Consider the following 17171-nt stretch of genomic DNA (forward strand, 5'->3'; position numbering starts at 1 on the left):
CTCTAAATCCACGTCCAGGTTTGGGTGACTACTTGGATTAGGGGAGTATTATTTAGAGCAATGTTTGTCACTTTAGTTAATGGCTAAACTAAGGCTGTTTTCGTTCAGTCTTTTTCTGACTGAACTTTCACATTTAACATGCTAACTGAAGCCTGTAGAGTCTGAGATGTAGCTCTTTTATTTTCTGTTTTGTACAGTCTGACTTAGGGGTGAATTTGCTGGGATTTCAACTCCTAGAAAGATTAGTGCCTCTGTTGAATGTTTTGAAGAATCTTCTTCAGAGTAGACCTGTGGTGTAAGTTGACAGTGAATGAAAAATTCATTTAAATGCACCTTAGAACACACATGCATCAACACTACAATGAGCGGGTGGAGGGAGGTTTGGAGTCTTCTCTCACCCCCGTTCTCTGCGGCCCGCTGGAGCAGGGGGGCTAGGAGGAGGAGTTGGCCGTCCGACTGCGGTCTGGAGTGTGGGGCCTCCCTGCTGCTGCGGAGTCGGGGCGGTCTGCCTCTCCCCACCGCAGGGAAAAGGGTAACACCACCTGGGTCTGGGTGCAGTTCCCCCCTCCAGGGGCAAGGGTACCTAGACCCGGTTTGTAGAGTACGCTTGGGGAGTGTGATCGTGTGTACAGCGTCTCTTTATGTCTGTCTCCACGTTGGTTGAGTGTGGAGTGAGTGCATATGAGAGCATGAGGGTGGGAATGGATGTTTGTATCTGTGTGTGCCTGTATGTCTGTGTCTATATGTCAGGTTGGGTATCAGACGCCACCTCTCTGGGGACACCTCAGGCCCTCCAAGGTTTGGAGGCCTATCTCCCCCCACCACCACTTCCCCTGCCAGTGGCGGACTCCCTCAGACATCGGTGCGTTGGTGGTTCTTTGTGTCTGGGGGTGGGCGTCCAGGTACACACCGGCTCACTCCTTGGCGGCCGCTTGTCGGGGCCTGGAGCCTGGGGCTCGCTCGGGCCACTTCGGAGGTGGGGTGCCCCCGGCCTCTCGACCTGGGGCTCGGTCACTCAGGCACAGCTGGCTGCCGGCGGAGCTCACGGGCGCGTCACTGCAACCCCCCCTGGCTTCTGCTCCGCGGCTGCTGAGTGAGCCCTCATCTGGGACTCTCCTCAGCTCTTTCTGGGACAGTGGCGCAGCTGCCCCTCTGTTGGTCTTCCTTGGTCTCTTGTGTTCTGGGGGCCTCTGGATGTCTGGAGTTTTGATCTCCTCCATACCTGCTTCATGCCCTGGAGGACGGGGCTGTGGCCCCCCCACACCCTCTAGCAGATCATTACATGAAGGAACCTTTTAAAAAAAAACAAGCGCGTCCATGCTCACAGGTGTACACACGGGTGATCACACCCACAAACTACACCCTTTTTGGCTCCTACCTCAAAGCACACTGTGTTCTGTTGATCTTATGTGCTGCACAATAATGTTTAATATTTAGTATTTACTGTCATATTCCCATATATCATTGTGATGTTGTTTATTCTATTACTCTTGTTCTCTTCTGCTTGTTTTCTTTTTTCTTTCTCAGCAGGTGATCCAGGTGATCGATATATGCATTTTTTTTCCCCTGCCCATTCTGTTGGTTTTTGTTTTTTGCCCTTCTCCCCCGTCCCTCTTCTCAGCTGTTTCTCTTTCCCTCTTTCTTTCTCCCCTTCTTTCCTCCAGTCAAGTCTGTCCCGTATTCAGCAAGTGAAAATAAAATAAACAATAAAAGGTGAATCAAATAGACCATTATGGCAAGGCTGGGATGGTCAATTTGGTAAAGTAAATCCATTGGGCATCTTTCTTTGCCTTTAGACAATAATTCTGATGGCAAAAGAGCCAAACGGGACAGGAAAAAAAAAAAGAAAAAAAAAAAGACAGTGAATGAAAAAAAGCATAAAAAGCTGCTGTACTTTTAATTTTCCAAGAGAGGTAATGCACACAATGCAGAGACAAGGGCACGGGGGATATCCAAGTTCTAGGAAGGCAGCCTGCTGCTGTACACAGGCGGATTCTTCTCAGTCATAGTTGTGAACAACTTGACTGTTTACTCAAACCACACAAAGAGCGCTGTTCCCATTCTGGGAGGTCTACTCATTGGTGTTTGTACCTCTTAAAATTATAAGTAGCTATATATAAACAGCTATATTAAGTTTGGCTTAACATAGGTTAAATAGTATACTTTCCTGTTTTAACATTTATGATGGCTCAAAATTAATACCTTACAAATTAAAACCCTGAATCATCACTACAACCCTTGTGTGAACTACAAGGGTGCCATCTTTTTTCTTTTCAATCCATTAAGTACCACACTGAGCAAGAAAGGAATTAAGCTCTTCATGTTGACCCCAGAAATTTTAATGTATCACTTTGTATTCTTAGTTACACTGTAGCAGGTGACAGTAATTAAAAGCTACACTTTAGCTGTGGTGTGTCAAACTTATTTTAAAACAATACAGATGTACACTACACTGTTATTGACTGCAACCACTTACTTATCTGCATGGCTGCAGTCAATGACCGTGTTTCAAACATCCTTTGTATGGAAGACAGTGGACCAAAGCCCACCTTTCTTTTCCAGCCCTGGTTGTAGTGACATGGCTCTGTTATCAGGGTGTTTTTGTTCAGCTCCAGCCTTGAGACCACAGCTGGCGCCGAAGTGGTAAACCTCTATCACATGTTTGGATTAAAACTTGGGCCTATATAGCTGCTGGTTCCAGCTTAAGCAATATGTTAAAAATACTAAATTCTTCATTGATTTGAGCTGTGGGGTTTGCTATACACTGGCAGAAAATTGTAGAGTAACTGGTGAAAACAAACAAACCAAATAACAAGATCCTTGAATTCCATCTTTTCTATTAACAGAAACTCCAACAAATTTGTGGCCAATTGAGGATGTTTAGGATATGAAAAGTCCAGTCCAGCAGGTGGCGGTAATGCGCCTTAAAGCTTTAACCGCCAAAAAATCCAAAAGCTGAAGAAGAAGAAGCCGAGTTCCCGCTTTATGGCGTTTTTCTCTCAGTTTATTGTCTAGACTGATTTAAAGGTAAGCACCTAGCTAATATTAATCCGAGTTTAGTTAATCTTGAGTTTAGCTCCTGAATGAGGCTTTCTGTTGCTCTCCTCGGTGTCTCTTCTCAAGTTTTTGTGAACCAGTTGGAAAAAAAATCTGACTAAATTGACTCAAGCTGCTTTAAACTAATTTACAGAAAGATATCAGCAAAAGGTTGTGAAACACAGAGAAGAAAAGAATTTTATTAGAAGAAAGCTTTTAAATGAGCTCATTGTAATCAGAGTTTCTGTTATTTTATTAGTCTGTTATTAAGGCTACTTAGCATCTCTGTGGCACCTGCACAGCTTATGAATGCAGCTTGCTAACCAAGCTAGCTAGCGCCACCGTTCATCAATATAAGGTCACTTCCGGCTCCAAAAGACCCAACGTGTTGGGGTAAAAGTGCTATAATGAAATCCATTTAAAAGAAAGGTAAAAATAAATGTATTCCTGGCTAAAACACAGCTGCCTTTCTCTTATCAGCGCACCACAGGGCATGTGATTGTAAAAACTGGCCTCACTCTGAGAGGCCTGTTGTTAGAATCATTTCAAAGATAATTTGATAAATTCTGATCAGTATTCAGTAAATGAGTCCGATTAACTGTTAGCAAAATAATAATGATAGGCCAGAGATGCATATTAAAAACAAATACAGCCTCGAACCCTAAGAGGGAATCTGTGTTCTTATCACATTTAAATGTACTGCAGATCTTTTAAAGCTCCAAACAAAACTGAAATGGAGGAACAAAGATATATAGAATAAAATAGTCTTTTATTGTCTTTGTACATATTCAACTAAATTGTGGGTGCTCCACACCAACTGTGCATGGAAAACAATATAAATAGTAAGACAGTAAGAATAAATAACATATAAGAGGAGTATATACAAAGAGGAGGAAGGCACACATTAGAGAACAGGTTGCAGAATGCTTGAAAGTAGTGCAGTGGACTTGAGACAAGTAGAGAATCGGAGTGTGACTGAGTGATGAGGGTTACTCAGATCATGGCTCAGATTTCTAAACCCACTCAGATAGTTTAATCTTCCACGGCACACCTGATCAGTTCTCACGGCACACGTATATATGCCGCGGCACAGTGGTTGGGAAACACTGTACTCGTTTATGCAGCTCCATTGATTGTTCTGTTTTCGTTCTTTGCCAGGGCCTTTTTAAAGAGGAATTGCTCTCCTGGTACTGGTGTGCCATACTGCTGAATTTGGTATCAGTGCTCAAACATTTTGTGTATGTTTTAAACAAGTTGTCCACCCAGGGAAGCTAAAATTTGTTGTTTGTGCTCTCAGATGAACATATGAGACACTTTGACTCTTCAGTGCAGTGTGGAGCCTAACAAAGTTCTGTTTTGTGTCCCAGCTGATCAGCAGGAGGAGAAGAGTCTGACGGAGCAGCAGGGGAACATTTACGCTACTTGGACTCAGCTCAGCCACTGCAGAGAAAACAATGAGTTCGACAAAGAAGGTGACAGATACTAGTGTTAAGAAATACTCCATTAACCCTTTAAGGCCTATTGGAGCAGGAATGCTCCATTTTGCGTAACAATTTTAAAATCTCTTAAAATTGCTTAAAAAGCACTTGCAGCAAAAAAACATAACATACCAGAAACACGCTTTGCCGATCCGATCAGCTGTTCATAGCACTTCCTACGTTGGAATAGATGCCAGCGCGAACTATCACATGTCCGACTTTACCTGCCAAAACCTGCCTTCAGCGATACCTATACTGGTGTTTTTAAAAGTCATGTTTGACTTTATTCTTTTCTGTATTGTTTCTGGGATGCTTAGAACTCAAACTGCACTGTTGGTAATAGTTTATTTTGATGCACATGCTGTTTGTTTTGCAAATTTGCATTATAATATTTATTTTTGTTTTTCCTGCAGTATATAAAAATCTCAAAAATACTCAAAACAAATTTCCTGTGGTTGGAAACAATGTGCAACTCTTTTGCATTTACAGTTTTGAGGGATAAACCTCTGAAATTTCTCTAACTAGAAATATGTGTAGAAACAGACCAAAAAAACCTATTTTCTTTTTGTTTTTTTGCACTTTATGTACACTCAACAAAAATATAAACGCAACACCTTTGTTACTGCTCCCATTCCCCATGGGATGGACGTAGAGACCTAAAATTCATTCCAGATACACAATATAACCATCCCTCCCAAACAGTGGTCACAAATCAGTCCAAATGTGTGGTAGTGGGCACATCTGCCATATTGAGATAATCCATCCCACCTCACAGGTGTGCCACATCAGGATGCTGATCTGACATCATGAGTAGTGCACAGGTGTACCTCAGACTGCCCACAACAAAAGGCCACCCTGGAATGTGCAGTTTTGTCTCACAGCAAAATGCCACAGATGCCACAAGCAATGAGGGAGCGTGCAATTGCCATGCTGACAGCAGGAATGTCAACCAGATCTGTCGCCCGTGCATTGAATGTTCATTTCTCAACCATAAGCCGTCTCCACAGGCGTTTCAGAGAATATGGCAGCACATCCAACCGGCCTCACAACCGCAGACCTCGTGTAACCACACCAGCCCAGGACCTCCACATCCAGCAGGTTCACCTCCAAGATCGTCTGAGACCAGCCACCCAGACAGCTGCTGGAACAATTGGTTTGCACAACCAAACAATTTCTGCACAAACTGTCAGAAACCGTCTCAGGGACGCTCAACTGCATGCCCGTCGTCCTCATCGGGGTCTTGACCTGACTCCAGCTCGTCGCCGTAACAGACTTGTGTGGGCAAATGCTCACATTCGATGGCGTCTGGCACGTTGGAGAGGTGTGCGCTTCACGGATGAATCATGGTTCACATTGTTCAGGGCAGATGGCAGCTGAGAATGTCCCAGTTCTTGCATGGCCAGCATACTCACCGGACATGTCACCCATTGAGCATGTTCGGGATGTGCTTGACCGGCGTATACGACGGCGTGTACCAGTTCCCACGAATATCCAACAACCTCGCACAGCCATTGAAGTGGAGTGGACCAACATTCCACAGGCCACAATTGACAATCTGATAGACTCCATGCGACGATGTGTTGCACTGCATGAGGCAAATGGTGGTCACACCAGATACTGACCGGTTCTGGGTCCCCAGACCCCCAATAGTGCAAAAAACTGCACATTCCAGGGTGGCCTTTTGTTGTGGGCAGTCTGAGGTACACCTGTGCACTACTCATGATGTCAGATCAGCATCCTGATGTGGCACACCTGTGAGGTGGGATGGATTATCTCAATATGGCAGATGTGCCCACTACCACACATTTGGACTGATTTGTGACCACTGTTTGGGAGGGATGGTTATATTGTGTATCTGGAATGAAGTTTAGGTCTCTACGTCCATCCCATGGGGAATGGGAGCAGTAACAAAGGTGTTGCGTTTATATTTTTGTTGAGTGTAGTTACTATGGACTCAATGCATACATAATATTAAAATTTGGGATATAATGGTCATATTGATGTATAGCAACTTGAAATGCTCCCAAAAATGGCATTAAGGGCATGTAAAAATATAAAGATAAGCTCTGACAAACTTGGTTCTATGGTAGGTCTTAAAGGGTTAAAAGATGAAGTACTGATATATATATTTTATGCAAAACTAACTGAACCTTGTGCTATATTATTGCTATATATTGTCGCATGGAGTCACATCACAGCAAAATCTCCAGTGTTAAATTAACACTAGAGAGTGTCTATATGGGTCCACACCTCTGAGTGTTAAATACAACACTGTTGAGTGTTAAATTAACACTTTTGACAGTGTTATATGTTTAAAAGTAACCTAGTCAGTTTTGAAGATTAACAAAGACTAACACTGAGCAGTGCTGATTTTCTAACACTGGAAAATAACTCAAAATGTTAGAAATATTCCAGTGTTAGAAAATCAGCACTGCCCAGTGTTAGCCATTGTTAATCTTCAAAACTGACTAGGTTACTTTTAAACATATAACACTGTCAAAAGTGTTCATTTAACACTCAACAGTGTTGTATTTAACACTCCGAGGTGTGGACCCATATAGACACTCTCTAGTGTTAATTTAACACTGGAGATTTTGCTGTGCACAAACCACCTGCAACTCAACACCTCAAAGACTAAGGAACTGGTTGTGGACTTCTTGAGGTCCAGAGAAGGTCCACTGCCGGTTCAGATAGAGGGGGAGGAGGTGGAGGTGGTCAACAAGTACAAGTACCTCGGGCTGTGGGTGGACAATAAACTGGACTAGTCATGCAACACAGAGCACCTGTATAAAAAAGCCCAAAGCCGACTGTACTTCCTCAGGAGGCTGAGGTCTTTTAACATCTGCAGGAAGCTCCTGAGGATGTTTTACCAGTCGGTGGTTTCTGGAGTACTTTTCTATGCTGTGGTGTGCTAGGGGAGCAGCACAGCAAAGAGGGACTCATCCAGGCTGGAAAAACTGATCAGGAAGGCTAGCTCTGTGGTCGGCATGAAGCTGGACACTCTGGTGACAGTGGCAGAGAAAAGGACACTAAAAAAACTGCTGGACATTATGAACAATCCTGAGCATCCTCTGCACACGGCCATAAACAACCAGAGGAGTCTGTTCAGTGACAGGTTGCTTCTCCCCAAGACAAGAACTAACAGACTTAAAAACTCCTTTGTCCCACACGCCATCAAACTGTTTAACTCCTCTCTGGAGGGGAGAGGGAGGGGAAACAGGAGGACAAAGGAGGGGGGAACAACTAAGCTGTAGTGCCTCTTCACCTCACTGTACAATACCTTTTGTTAATAGTCAATGGTGCAATAGACCTCAATACTTGAAATGTGCAATTCACTTGTATTTTTATATTTATTCCTATTTATTCTATTTATCCCCTTCGTATATTTTATTTATATTTGTCTCTGTGTTTATATGTGTGTGTGTGTGTGTATATATAATATTCTGTAACTTCTGTCGGTGCAGTGCTTTTGGAAACCGAATTTCCCAGAGGAACCCACCCGAGGGATTAATAAAGTTTTATCTTATCTTATCTTATTAATGTAATGTAATATTCATGTAATAATACAATGCCTACATTGTAGAGGGTGACTTTGCCTCTAAAGAGGAAAATGGGCAGGGAAGAGGTTAAAGTGGGATTCAGCAGGATTCAACCCTAAAATCAGCTGTAGTGGCTCAGTGTGGGGAAAAGGGTCACAGCTCACAATCATTTCTGTTGAGAGCTCCAGTCGATGTTCTTAATGTACAGGCTGTGATCAGCTGACCTGCTGCTCTCTGTGGATGTACACAACTGAATTCAACCAGATGTCTGCAGATGTTTCATGAGTTGTCCTGGCTGATTTCCATCCTCTACACCAGGGGTGTCAAACTCAACTGCACAGGGAGCAAAACTCAAGGCACACTTTAGGTCGCGGGCCAAACAAGATAAACATTTATTGAACACACTAAAACCATGTTTTTAAATAGAAATATGAATAAAAACAGACAGGAATTTTATTCCAGAATAAATAAACTTAAAAAATCAACTTTAACTTTAAATGTTTTGATCTTCATAAATATATATCCTGTCAAAATTATGCAAGTTAGAAATATGAACATGCTGCAAAAACCCCAGAAAAAATAAATGAAAACATACACAAGGTTGGAGCTGCATGTAGACGGAGCTGGGGCATTGCTGCAGGAATGGAACTAATAAACTGTGCAGGCCATTCAGTGTCGTACTTTGCCTTGAGTGTACCATTACACTGCAGCTCCATCTGAATCTGCACAGGTGCAGTTTCCACATAAAGAAGCAGCTCGAAATTCTCTGTTTGTGCTTCACAGTCACCAAAGCGCCGCGAACTCAGTGCGCTCAGTTTATCAGCAAAGTGCGCCGACTTGGTTCAACATTACTTGGCAACAGGGAAAGTGAGACAGGTTGCACTGGTGCATTTGTGACAGCTTCACTTGAAATGCCTTCACTGCATCATACATGTCATGTCCATGAACTGACAGATTTCCTTGCTGAGCTCAAAAACTCTATTGAGAACTTTTTCCCAACTCAGCCAACGGAACTCTGTATGATAAGGATGTCGCCAAACTCTGAATCATAGAAGGATGAAATTGACGGTGATTTAAACCTTTAAACTCAGATAAAATTTACGGTTTGTGTTACGGTGATCGTTACATGCTCCATTTATAGGACTTTACCACACAGCCTGGTGTATGATGCAGGATTGGATTTCATGTGTTACTGTTTAGGCTCAAATCAGTTTGATCTTTGAAGCCCGCAGTGATGAAATAACTCCCCTCAAATGACTTAAACCAAAAGTAACAAGCCTGTTTTGAAAATGTAAGTAGTAGAAAATACATATATATATTTTTTTAATGTAGCTGTGAATTCATCCAGATGTCAGCAGATGTTTCATGAGTTGTCCTGGCTGATTTCCTTTCTCTACACTGACAGTACACTGTCTTTATATTAGACACTATACTGTTGGTATGTGGGTGGAGCTCAGTGAATGAATGTCAGCATCATGAGCTTAAGTTTAAGTTAATCTCTGCTACACTTGATGTAATCTAACTCTGACATGAGCACCACAGTCACTGTGCACCAGTCACACACTGTTCTTTACTTAAATCCATCACATTACAGTAAACTTGCCTGCTTATCCTGCACTAACCTGCAGAGGATTTTACTGTAGTCTTTAAATCACATTGTGAGACAAACTGCACACAAACAGTTTGTGTGTTTACTGATGTTTGTTGGGCTGATAGAATCGCTGCATTTGAAATTACCTGCCACAACATTTATTACTATTCTGAGTGTTAGCATTAATATTTGTGTACAAGTAGGAGGGATGGGAATGATTTTAGAGTGTTTGAACAATGATTAATTATCTTTAACACCAGGTTGGATGTAATGTGTTACTACTACCAGTAGGTGGGGATAGGGGACCTTTAAGGTGTTTGGTGCCACACTCCACCTTCAGGTTTAAAATGAGAGGTTGATCGCGCAGAGAATCGCTGACCGTTATGTGTGTGTGTGTGTGTAAAAGCAGCAGGATATATGTTTTACTTCTGCTGAGCCAAATAAGACAGGTCAGGGTGAAGAAGTGACAGCCAAAGAAAAGCTTACCACAAAACGGAAAAGTTATGACAAATCAGACTATAAGGCAAAAAGAAAGTGCAGCTTTATGGTTTCATGGACAAAATAATTTCTGTGGCTGCAATATGATGAGCTATATAACCGGGGCTGCACATAAGTGGTCCGCAGGTGCACATTCGCTGTCAAAATAAAAAGTGCACACAAGATAAGATGTTGCAACGCGTGTTTGTGTACATAAGATTTTCTGGAGGAGGACAGACATTTGTTTAGAACTCTTAAAGATGTCGAAGAAGCTCCTTTAAGCAATTACTTTGGTGTTCCTCCACCTCCAAACAAATGTCAGAAGGAGTCCGAACCACAAAAGAAGCTCGTATTCTCGGAAAAGTGGTTGCAGGAGGTGAGCTGGCTTCAAACAAATGATGAACGCACAGAGATGTGGTGCAGAATGTGCCGTGAAAATTCCACTCTAGCGGACAAAAACACTGCCTTTTATATGGACGCAAACGCGCGTTGCAACTTCTTATCTGGTGCGCGTCTTTTATTTTGACAGCGAATGCGCACATGCGGACCACTTATGTGCACCTGTATAAATAACATAATGTTCTGCCGGGTGTGTTGTTGGTTTTCCCTCGATTTCTGAGTCGACAAGCGCCTTTGTTACTGGGACCAGTCATTTTAAGAAAGGCCCCCATTAGAACCCATGAGAAATGCAAGAAATGCATTATTGCTCAGTCTGCAATATCTTTCCCAGAACAAACAACAATTGCAAATAACATACTAAAAATAAACCTGAAAAATCTGTTTAGAACAGCGTACTATGTTGTAAAGAGTGAACTACCACTGGCAAAATTTAGCAGTCTTTGCAAACTTCAAAAAGCAAATGTCCTAGATCTTGGTTCCACTTGTCACTTACCCGTGACTTCAGTGGAAATTTTGAATTCAGGATCTGACACAGACTGATTCATGTTCTACACAGTTCTTACAAGTTCATAGAAATTTCTGTTCAATTAGAACCAAGTATTTGAGTTGATGATTGTAATTTTTATACATGTTGTAATTTGTGTTTCATGTTTTGTTTGTTTTGAGTCCCTGCCCAAAGGGCTACCAGGGATTTTGAAATTTTGCGAGCCCTGACTAGTGTTAATGGAGGGAGTTTGAAGCTTCAGTTTGTTCAATGACTGCATTTCACTCACTGCCTCTGCTTGTATCTCTGTCACTGCAGGACCAACATGGACCGAGAAGTCAGCGCTCTCAGGAGGCCGACAAACCTCACAGAAGAAAGAGAGAGAGAAAAAACACCTGTGACGAGTGTGGGAAGGATTTTACTTTGAAGTCTAAACTAAAACAACATCAGCTCATCCACACTGGAGAGAGACCGTTCAGCTGTGACTTGTGTGGAAAGTCGTTTTCCTGGAAGAAATCCCTAAAAACACACCAAGTCGTCCACAGTGGAGTTAAAGCTTACAGCTGTGATCAGTGTGGTAAAGCTTTTACTCGAAGTAGCCACTTACAGAGTCATCTAGTTACCCACTCTGGAATTAAGGCATACAGCTGTGACATCTGTGGAAAAACTTTCAGCCGGCTATGGAGCCGAAATATACACCTACGCATTCACTCCGGAGAAGATGTGTACTGGTGTGATCAGTGTGGTAAATACTTTACAACAGACGCACACTTACAACACCACATGTTTACCCACACTGAGGAGAGACCTTATCAATGTGACCTGTGTGAGAAGACTTTTAAAACTCCACAGTACCTGAGAAAACACCAACAGATCCACACCAGAAAGAGACTCTACAAGTGCAGTTACTGTGAGGTTTGTATTTTTATTTTATTCTTGTAAGTTCAGTCTGACTGTTTGGAACAAGTCTGCTCATTAAATTGTGTTAGCATGTTAGCACTTCTACTGCACCGAAGAGTAGCTCTGAGCCATTATTCAGGTTTTCATTTCATTTAAGTGTAAGTCAGATGTTACTGTAATATTAAATAAGTATTGCTGTAGTATTATGGTGGTAGTATTGTAGTTATTGTAGCCCAGTAAACTGAGTGTGTTAATCGAAACAGTAAAATGTAATTGGACGTCTGCAGAGATGCTCTTTATTTCAGGCGACTTTCAGGATAAAAGTGTTGAAGGACTGACTTACACTGTCTTTGTGTCTTTGTTTAGAAGCAGAGCGACACAGATGGATCCACTTCTCAACCCTGTCATCGCTGTGGTGGTGGGAAAGACTTTCGTTGTGACATCTGTGGAAAAACTTTCAGTCAGCAAGCCGGCCTAAAAATACATCAACGTAAACACACTGGAGACAAACTGAAATACTGCAAAGAATGTGGGAGAAGCTTCCCCACATCAGGTGACTTAAAACGACACAAACTCTTTCACAGTGGGGTCAAAAAGCACCTCTGTGATCAGTGTGGGTCATCCTTCACCACTGCAGGTCAGCTTAAAACACACAAACGAGTCCACACAGGAGCGAAACCATACAAGTGCAGACACTGTGACAAAAGCTTCTCACAGTCAGGTAGTCGTAACGAGCATGAACGTACACACATGGAAGGAAACTACAGCTGTGAGCAGTGTGACAAGAGCTTCAGTAATCTCAGTTCATACTCTGCACACAAACGATCCCACGTTACTAATAAACTGTTTCACTGTTACCAATGTGCCAAAACATTCACTTCATCATCTGCTCTGTGCAAACATCAGCGCGATCACGCAGGGCTGAAATCGTTCCCATCACAGGATCAGAGTGACTCTGAAGAGAGAGAAACATCCTCTGGTTTCAGAGTCCAACTTAAAACCCTGGAGATCAGGCTCCACAGAGCTCAGGTCGGCTCTCCTTAAAGTTCAAATGAGGCCATGAATCAAACTGTTCCTGTAGTTCAATGTTAATCTTTATAAATTGTTCCTCTGTAGTGTTTGTGTTCAGTTGTTACCTTTTTTTTTCAGTGGTTGGAGTAAAAATCAGTTTCCTGTTCTCAAGTTTTTATTGAATGTATTTTGTTAAATAAAGTTAAAAAAATGTTAAATAAAGAATTGTTTGAACGACAAAAATTTTGAGCCATGATGTCATTTCCTGTATTTCAGAGTAAAGACTGAAGTGACAAATGGAAACATGTTTACAGTCATGGAATAAACACTGATGGGTCATCTGTAGGAAGTTCTATTGCTGACCTGACAGACTCGACCTTGTTTACAAAGAAAGAAAGGAACTGATGACATGTGTCAGCAGAGGCTTTCAGGGTTGTTTAGAGTAGAGCTGATAGTCTTAAAGAGAACATGGCGATTATGACAATTTAACACAATGATCTGAGAAAAATATCTGTTTCTCTCATTTTCACCGTATTCTGATCAAATTTCCAACATTCTTTTAACATTTCAAAAGAAACCTGCAAATTGTCTTTCTTCCACTTTCACTCTGCTCTCCTACACTGACGCCTGACTGCTCGGGTTGATTCATTTAACCAGGGCTGAGGAACACGTTTTGAGAGCCTGGTTTTTAATGGGTTCACAGGGTTCATGGTCTGAGTACAGGTTTCCTGGAAGCTCATCTGGGGTGGGCCCAATAAGTAATCTCAGGGTAAAGATTTTCTTCATAAAAGTGGAGGAGAAGAGAGCAGCGGCGGGGTGGAGTGTGAACTTTAAACTCATGCACACGAGAAATGTCAATTACAACCATATGATAACACCAGGTCATGAGTGTGCTCCTGCTGATGTGTAGGGCCTTCAACGGACTGTAAACGGAAAATGACTGAATACATTTAAAAATTCCTGAGCCAGCAGACCATCAGGGCAACAGACATGAATATTAAAATCACCAACTATTATAATCCGATCCTTTTTAGGCACAATTTCAGTCTTTAAATTACTGCACACACAACTGGTTGAGAGCGTCCCAGTTCAAATATACCACACGAAAAAATGCTGGGTTAAAAATGATCTAATTTGTAACCAAACGCTGGGTCAAATATGGACCGAGCCAACGCTGGCTTTTTTCAATTTAACAGGGTTTGGTTACTGGTTTGACCCAGCACACTGGGTTACGATAACTGTCCAAAAATTGTGTTAAATTGACCAAGCTGAGGTTACCAAAAATTGGGTCGAAACTCAAACCCATCACAAGGGTTATATTACAATTAACGTTTGGGTTAAAATGTCACAGCCAGGATCAGCAGGGCGCTGATCAGCTGTTTCTGCCTTTCTCTCTCTCGTTCTTTTTCTCGCTGAGGCGGAACTCATTGCGGGCTCACGCCCTCAGCCACGCCCCTCAGAGGAAACAACACCCGAGCCTCATTAGTGTGGCCAGCATTTAAGCCAGGAAGTGACTGCTGTTCTTTGCTGACTCGCATCCCTGGACTGTTTACCTGTATCCTGTGTGGTGAGTGTCAGAGAGAGAGAGCCTGACTGTGTGCGTGGATTGTTTGAAAGGAGCGAGTGCCTTTTCCCCTGGATTTCCCTGGAGCCCTGTCCCCCCACTTTTGTACATAGCACTATCTCTGCACCTTTTCTATATACACCCTGAGAACCATGTAAATAAATTCCTTGTGAGCTTCTAACTTCGGATTCCTGCATGTTCAATTCAATTCAATTTTATTTATATAGCACCAAATCACAACAAAAGTCGCCTCAAGGCGCTTCGTGTGAGTCCTCCACGTCAACCATAACATAAGATTTCTACTTATTATAAAAAACTAGATCCAAAGCAGATTGTTTAAAAAAATCTTTTTATTGTCATGTGATGCACAGAACATAGACACCAAAATTCATAAAAAATATATCAATGAAAGTAAAATGCAATTAACATAAAAGTATATACTTCATTATATTATATCCATTACTTCAAATCTGTCATGATCCCGGGTCATGTTGGCCCAGCATTCTTAGTTTTCATGTCTTTTTGTATTTTGTTCTTTATTTAGGCCATGCTTCTTGGGTTGCTCTGTTAAGTTGTTTCTTATTTGATTTCCCCTTGTGACTTTTACCCCCCTGTGTGCCCCTCTGTGTATCTGTGAGCCCTCGTCTCCCCTCCTTGTATGTTATTCCATGTTTCCCCAGCCCGCTATGCCTGTGCTCTCCTGTCTCTCTCTCTCCTCCTGTCTGCACCTCTGTGTACTTCCTGTTTTACTTTGACAGTCTCCCGTCAGTGTTGTGTTACTCCTGCCGTGTCTTGTTATGATTATCTGTGTCAGCTGTGTTTCCCGTGTGCTCCCACTTCCCTCGTTAACCCTCTGTGTATTTATGTGCATGTCTCCCTCAGTTTGGTGTCGTGTTGTCAATGTCTCCTCGCTGAACCTGTGTGCTTTTCTGTGTTCCCTCAGTTAGCATTCCCAGTTTAGCTCTGTTTCTTTGTGAAGCCTGCAATAAAGCAGTGATTTTGAGTTCAGCTTTTTATTTCCGTGAGTTTTGCGTTTGGGTTCTCATCTGCCGCCACACAGCCAGTTCATGACAAAATCAGTCTTTGGTTACAGCACATGTACATGTTAACAAACATGAAGACATGCTATGTAAAGTCAGCTCTATTTTTAGAACAAATTACATGTAAAAACTTTTAACTTTAAAAAAACGGATGAATTGATGATTTTTCAGTGCTTAACATACATCAACACTTGGGAAAAGTGGCAAGAGGGAATCTCCCTCTCAGATCATTTCATACACCTTTGTGAGCGACATTTTACGCTTCCATCAGAGCTAAACGAGCCCTCATTAATTTGATCATATTTGGTTCATGTCCTGGGATTCATGTATTCCTGGGATAGATGCTAGTGTGAAGGAATTCCCGAACCTGGGCGCATGACTTTGGGTAACTTGCATCAAAAACAAAGAAAAATGTTCTCAACAGTTCTTCATCAATCAGCCTATTAGTGCTTCCTAAATCTGCTTTTTGAAAAACTCCCAAAGGCACTTTTAAGAACCACGTCAGTCTTTTGTGCTTACTGCTGCCCTTATTTGTTTGTCTTTGTTTCTGCCTCTCTATTGGTCTCTCTCTCTCTCTCTCTCTCTCTGTGTGTGTGTGTGTGTGTGTGTGTGTGTGTGTGTTTCTGCTTATTCCCATGAGTGACTTCAAAATTCAACAACCTTTAATTGTCCTAGATAATCTGACTGATCAGCAGGAACTAATTGATGAGCTTTAACACCTTGATGACTTACTTGGTGAGCTGAAGCAAAAGAAAGCTCCAGTACCAGTGAAACCACCTGAACCAACAGTAAACTGGAAAAAAAGAGACAAAGATGGAAATGGACTCTATGCGGGGTCAAGATCAACCAGGACTCACTCACATAAGGGTCAGTACTGTTTCACTCAAGATAATTTGAAGATATAGATTGTATGGACACAAATCCATACATTTAATGTATTAATTAATTGAAATATCTGTACAGAGAAACAGGAAAGTCATTTGTTTTGACACAAAAGCACATTAAACAAACCACAGAATCTTATTGGGGATTTAAAAGTCACTTATAGCGTATTTGTTTTCTGTTGACGTCTTTCATTTTAAACCAGATGGGGAAGATCTCCACTGTCAGACAGGTTGTTTTGAGTGGGAAGCCGTGAGATATGAATTAGACAAGATTTTAAAGGAGGATCCCTTCACATGTCATGCATGTGCCCCAGACATGCTTGCAATTTCAGTGGATGGAAACCGCAAGCATTACCATTTCAAGAATGTAGCTGGGTACAGCAAAATATGTGTAGTAGCAATGTTTGTATCATTATGTATGTATTGCTGTTTTGTTCAGATGTGAGGAACAGGCCATGTTTGACGGCAGCTTCATAGCAAAGGATGAAGATGTGGGAAGATGTGCGCACTACATGCACAGCACATCCAGACATGTAAGACTGAACACTATAATTACATAGATAGAATTACGGTAACCTTTAACCCTGAGGAGATTGCGTAAATCATTGTCAGCAGCAATTAAATGCATTTTAGGTCTGTGGACAAGGTGTTTGTGGAGGGGAGTGGTCAGCAGCCAGAGAGACCTCCCAAAGATCCAGCAGCAAGGTAGATGAGGAGGGACTGGAGCTTGCAGTGTGTAGGTATGGAGTGCTGCTCAGTGCTCTAAAT

The 17171-nt window shown here is 42.1% G+C and overlaps 1 protein-coding gene across 2 annotated transcripts; it reads left to right on the top strand.

Annotated features, from left to right (window-relative positions):
* The first annotated feature begins 4490 nt into the window (after nucleotides 1–4490).
* On the top strand, nucleotides 4491–12948 carry LOC146625181 (uncharacterized). Of its 2 annotated transcripts, XM_085362665.1 has the most exons (3): nucleotides 4491–4508; nucleotides 11323–11919; nucleotides 12271–12948. In XM_085362665.1, exons 1-3 carry the CDS (start codon nucleotides 4491–4493, stop codon nucleotides 12946–12948), a joined length of 1293 nt encoding a protein of 430 aa, XP_085218791.1. The 2 variants fall into 2 exon arrangements, with proteins under 2 accessions (XP_085218791.1, XP_085218790.1); XM_085362664.1 differs by lacking the exon at nucleotides 4491–4508 and having other exon boundaries at nucleotides 11275–11919.
* The last annotated feature ends 4223 nt before the right edge of the window (nucleotides 12949–17171 follow it).

The sequence above is a fragment of the Diplotaxodon limnothrissa genome, linkage group LG9 (genome assembly GCF_057381915.1).
Source record: "Diplotaxodon limnothrissa isolate DT_005_m linkage group LG9, D_limnothrissa_male_GT1.1, whole genome shotgun sequence".
NCBI classification, from domain to species: domain Eukaryota; kingdom Metazoa; phylum Chordata; class Actinopteri; order Cichliformes; family Cichlidae; genus Diplotaxodon; species Diplotaxodon limnothrissa.

Coding starts and splice junctions, on each gene's coding strand:
- LOC146625181 (XM_085362664.1), top strand. CDS start 11,275: ATGACTGCATTTCACTCACTGCCTCTGCTTGTATCTCTGTCACTGCAG. Junction 11,920..12,270: donor ACAAGTGCAGTTACTGTGAG/GTTTGTATTTTT, acceptor GTCTTTGTTTAG/AAGCAGAGCGACACAGATGG.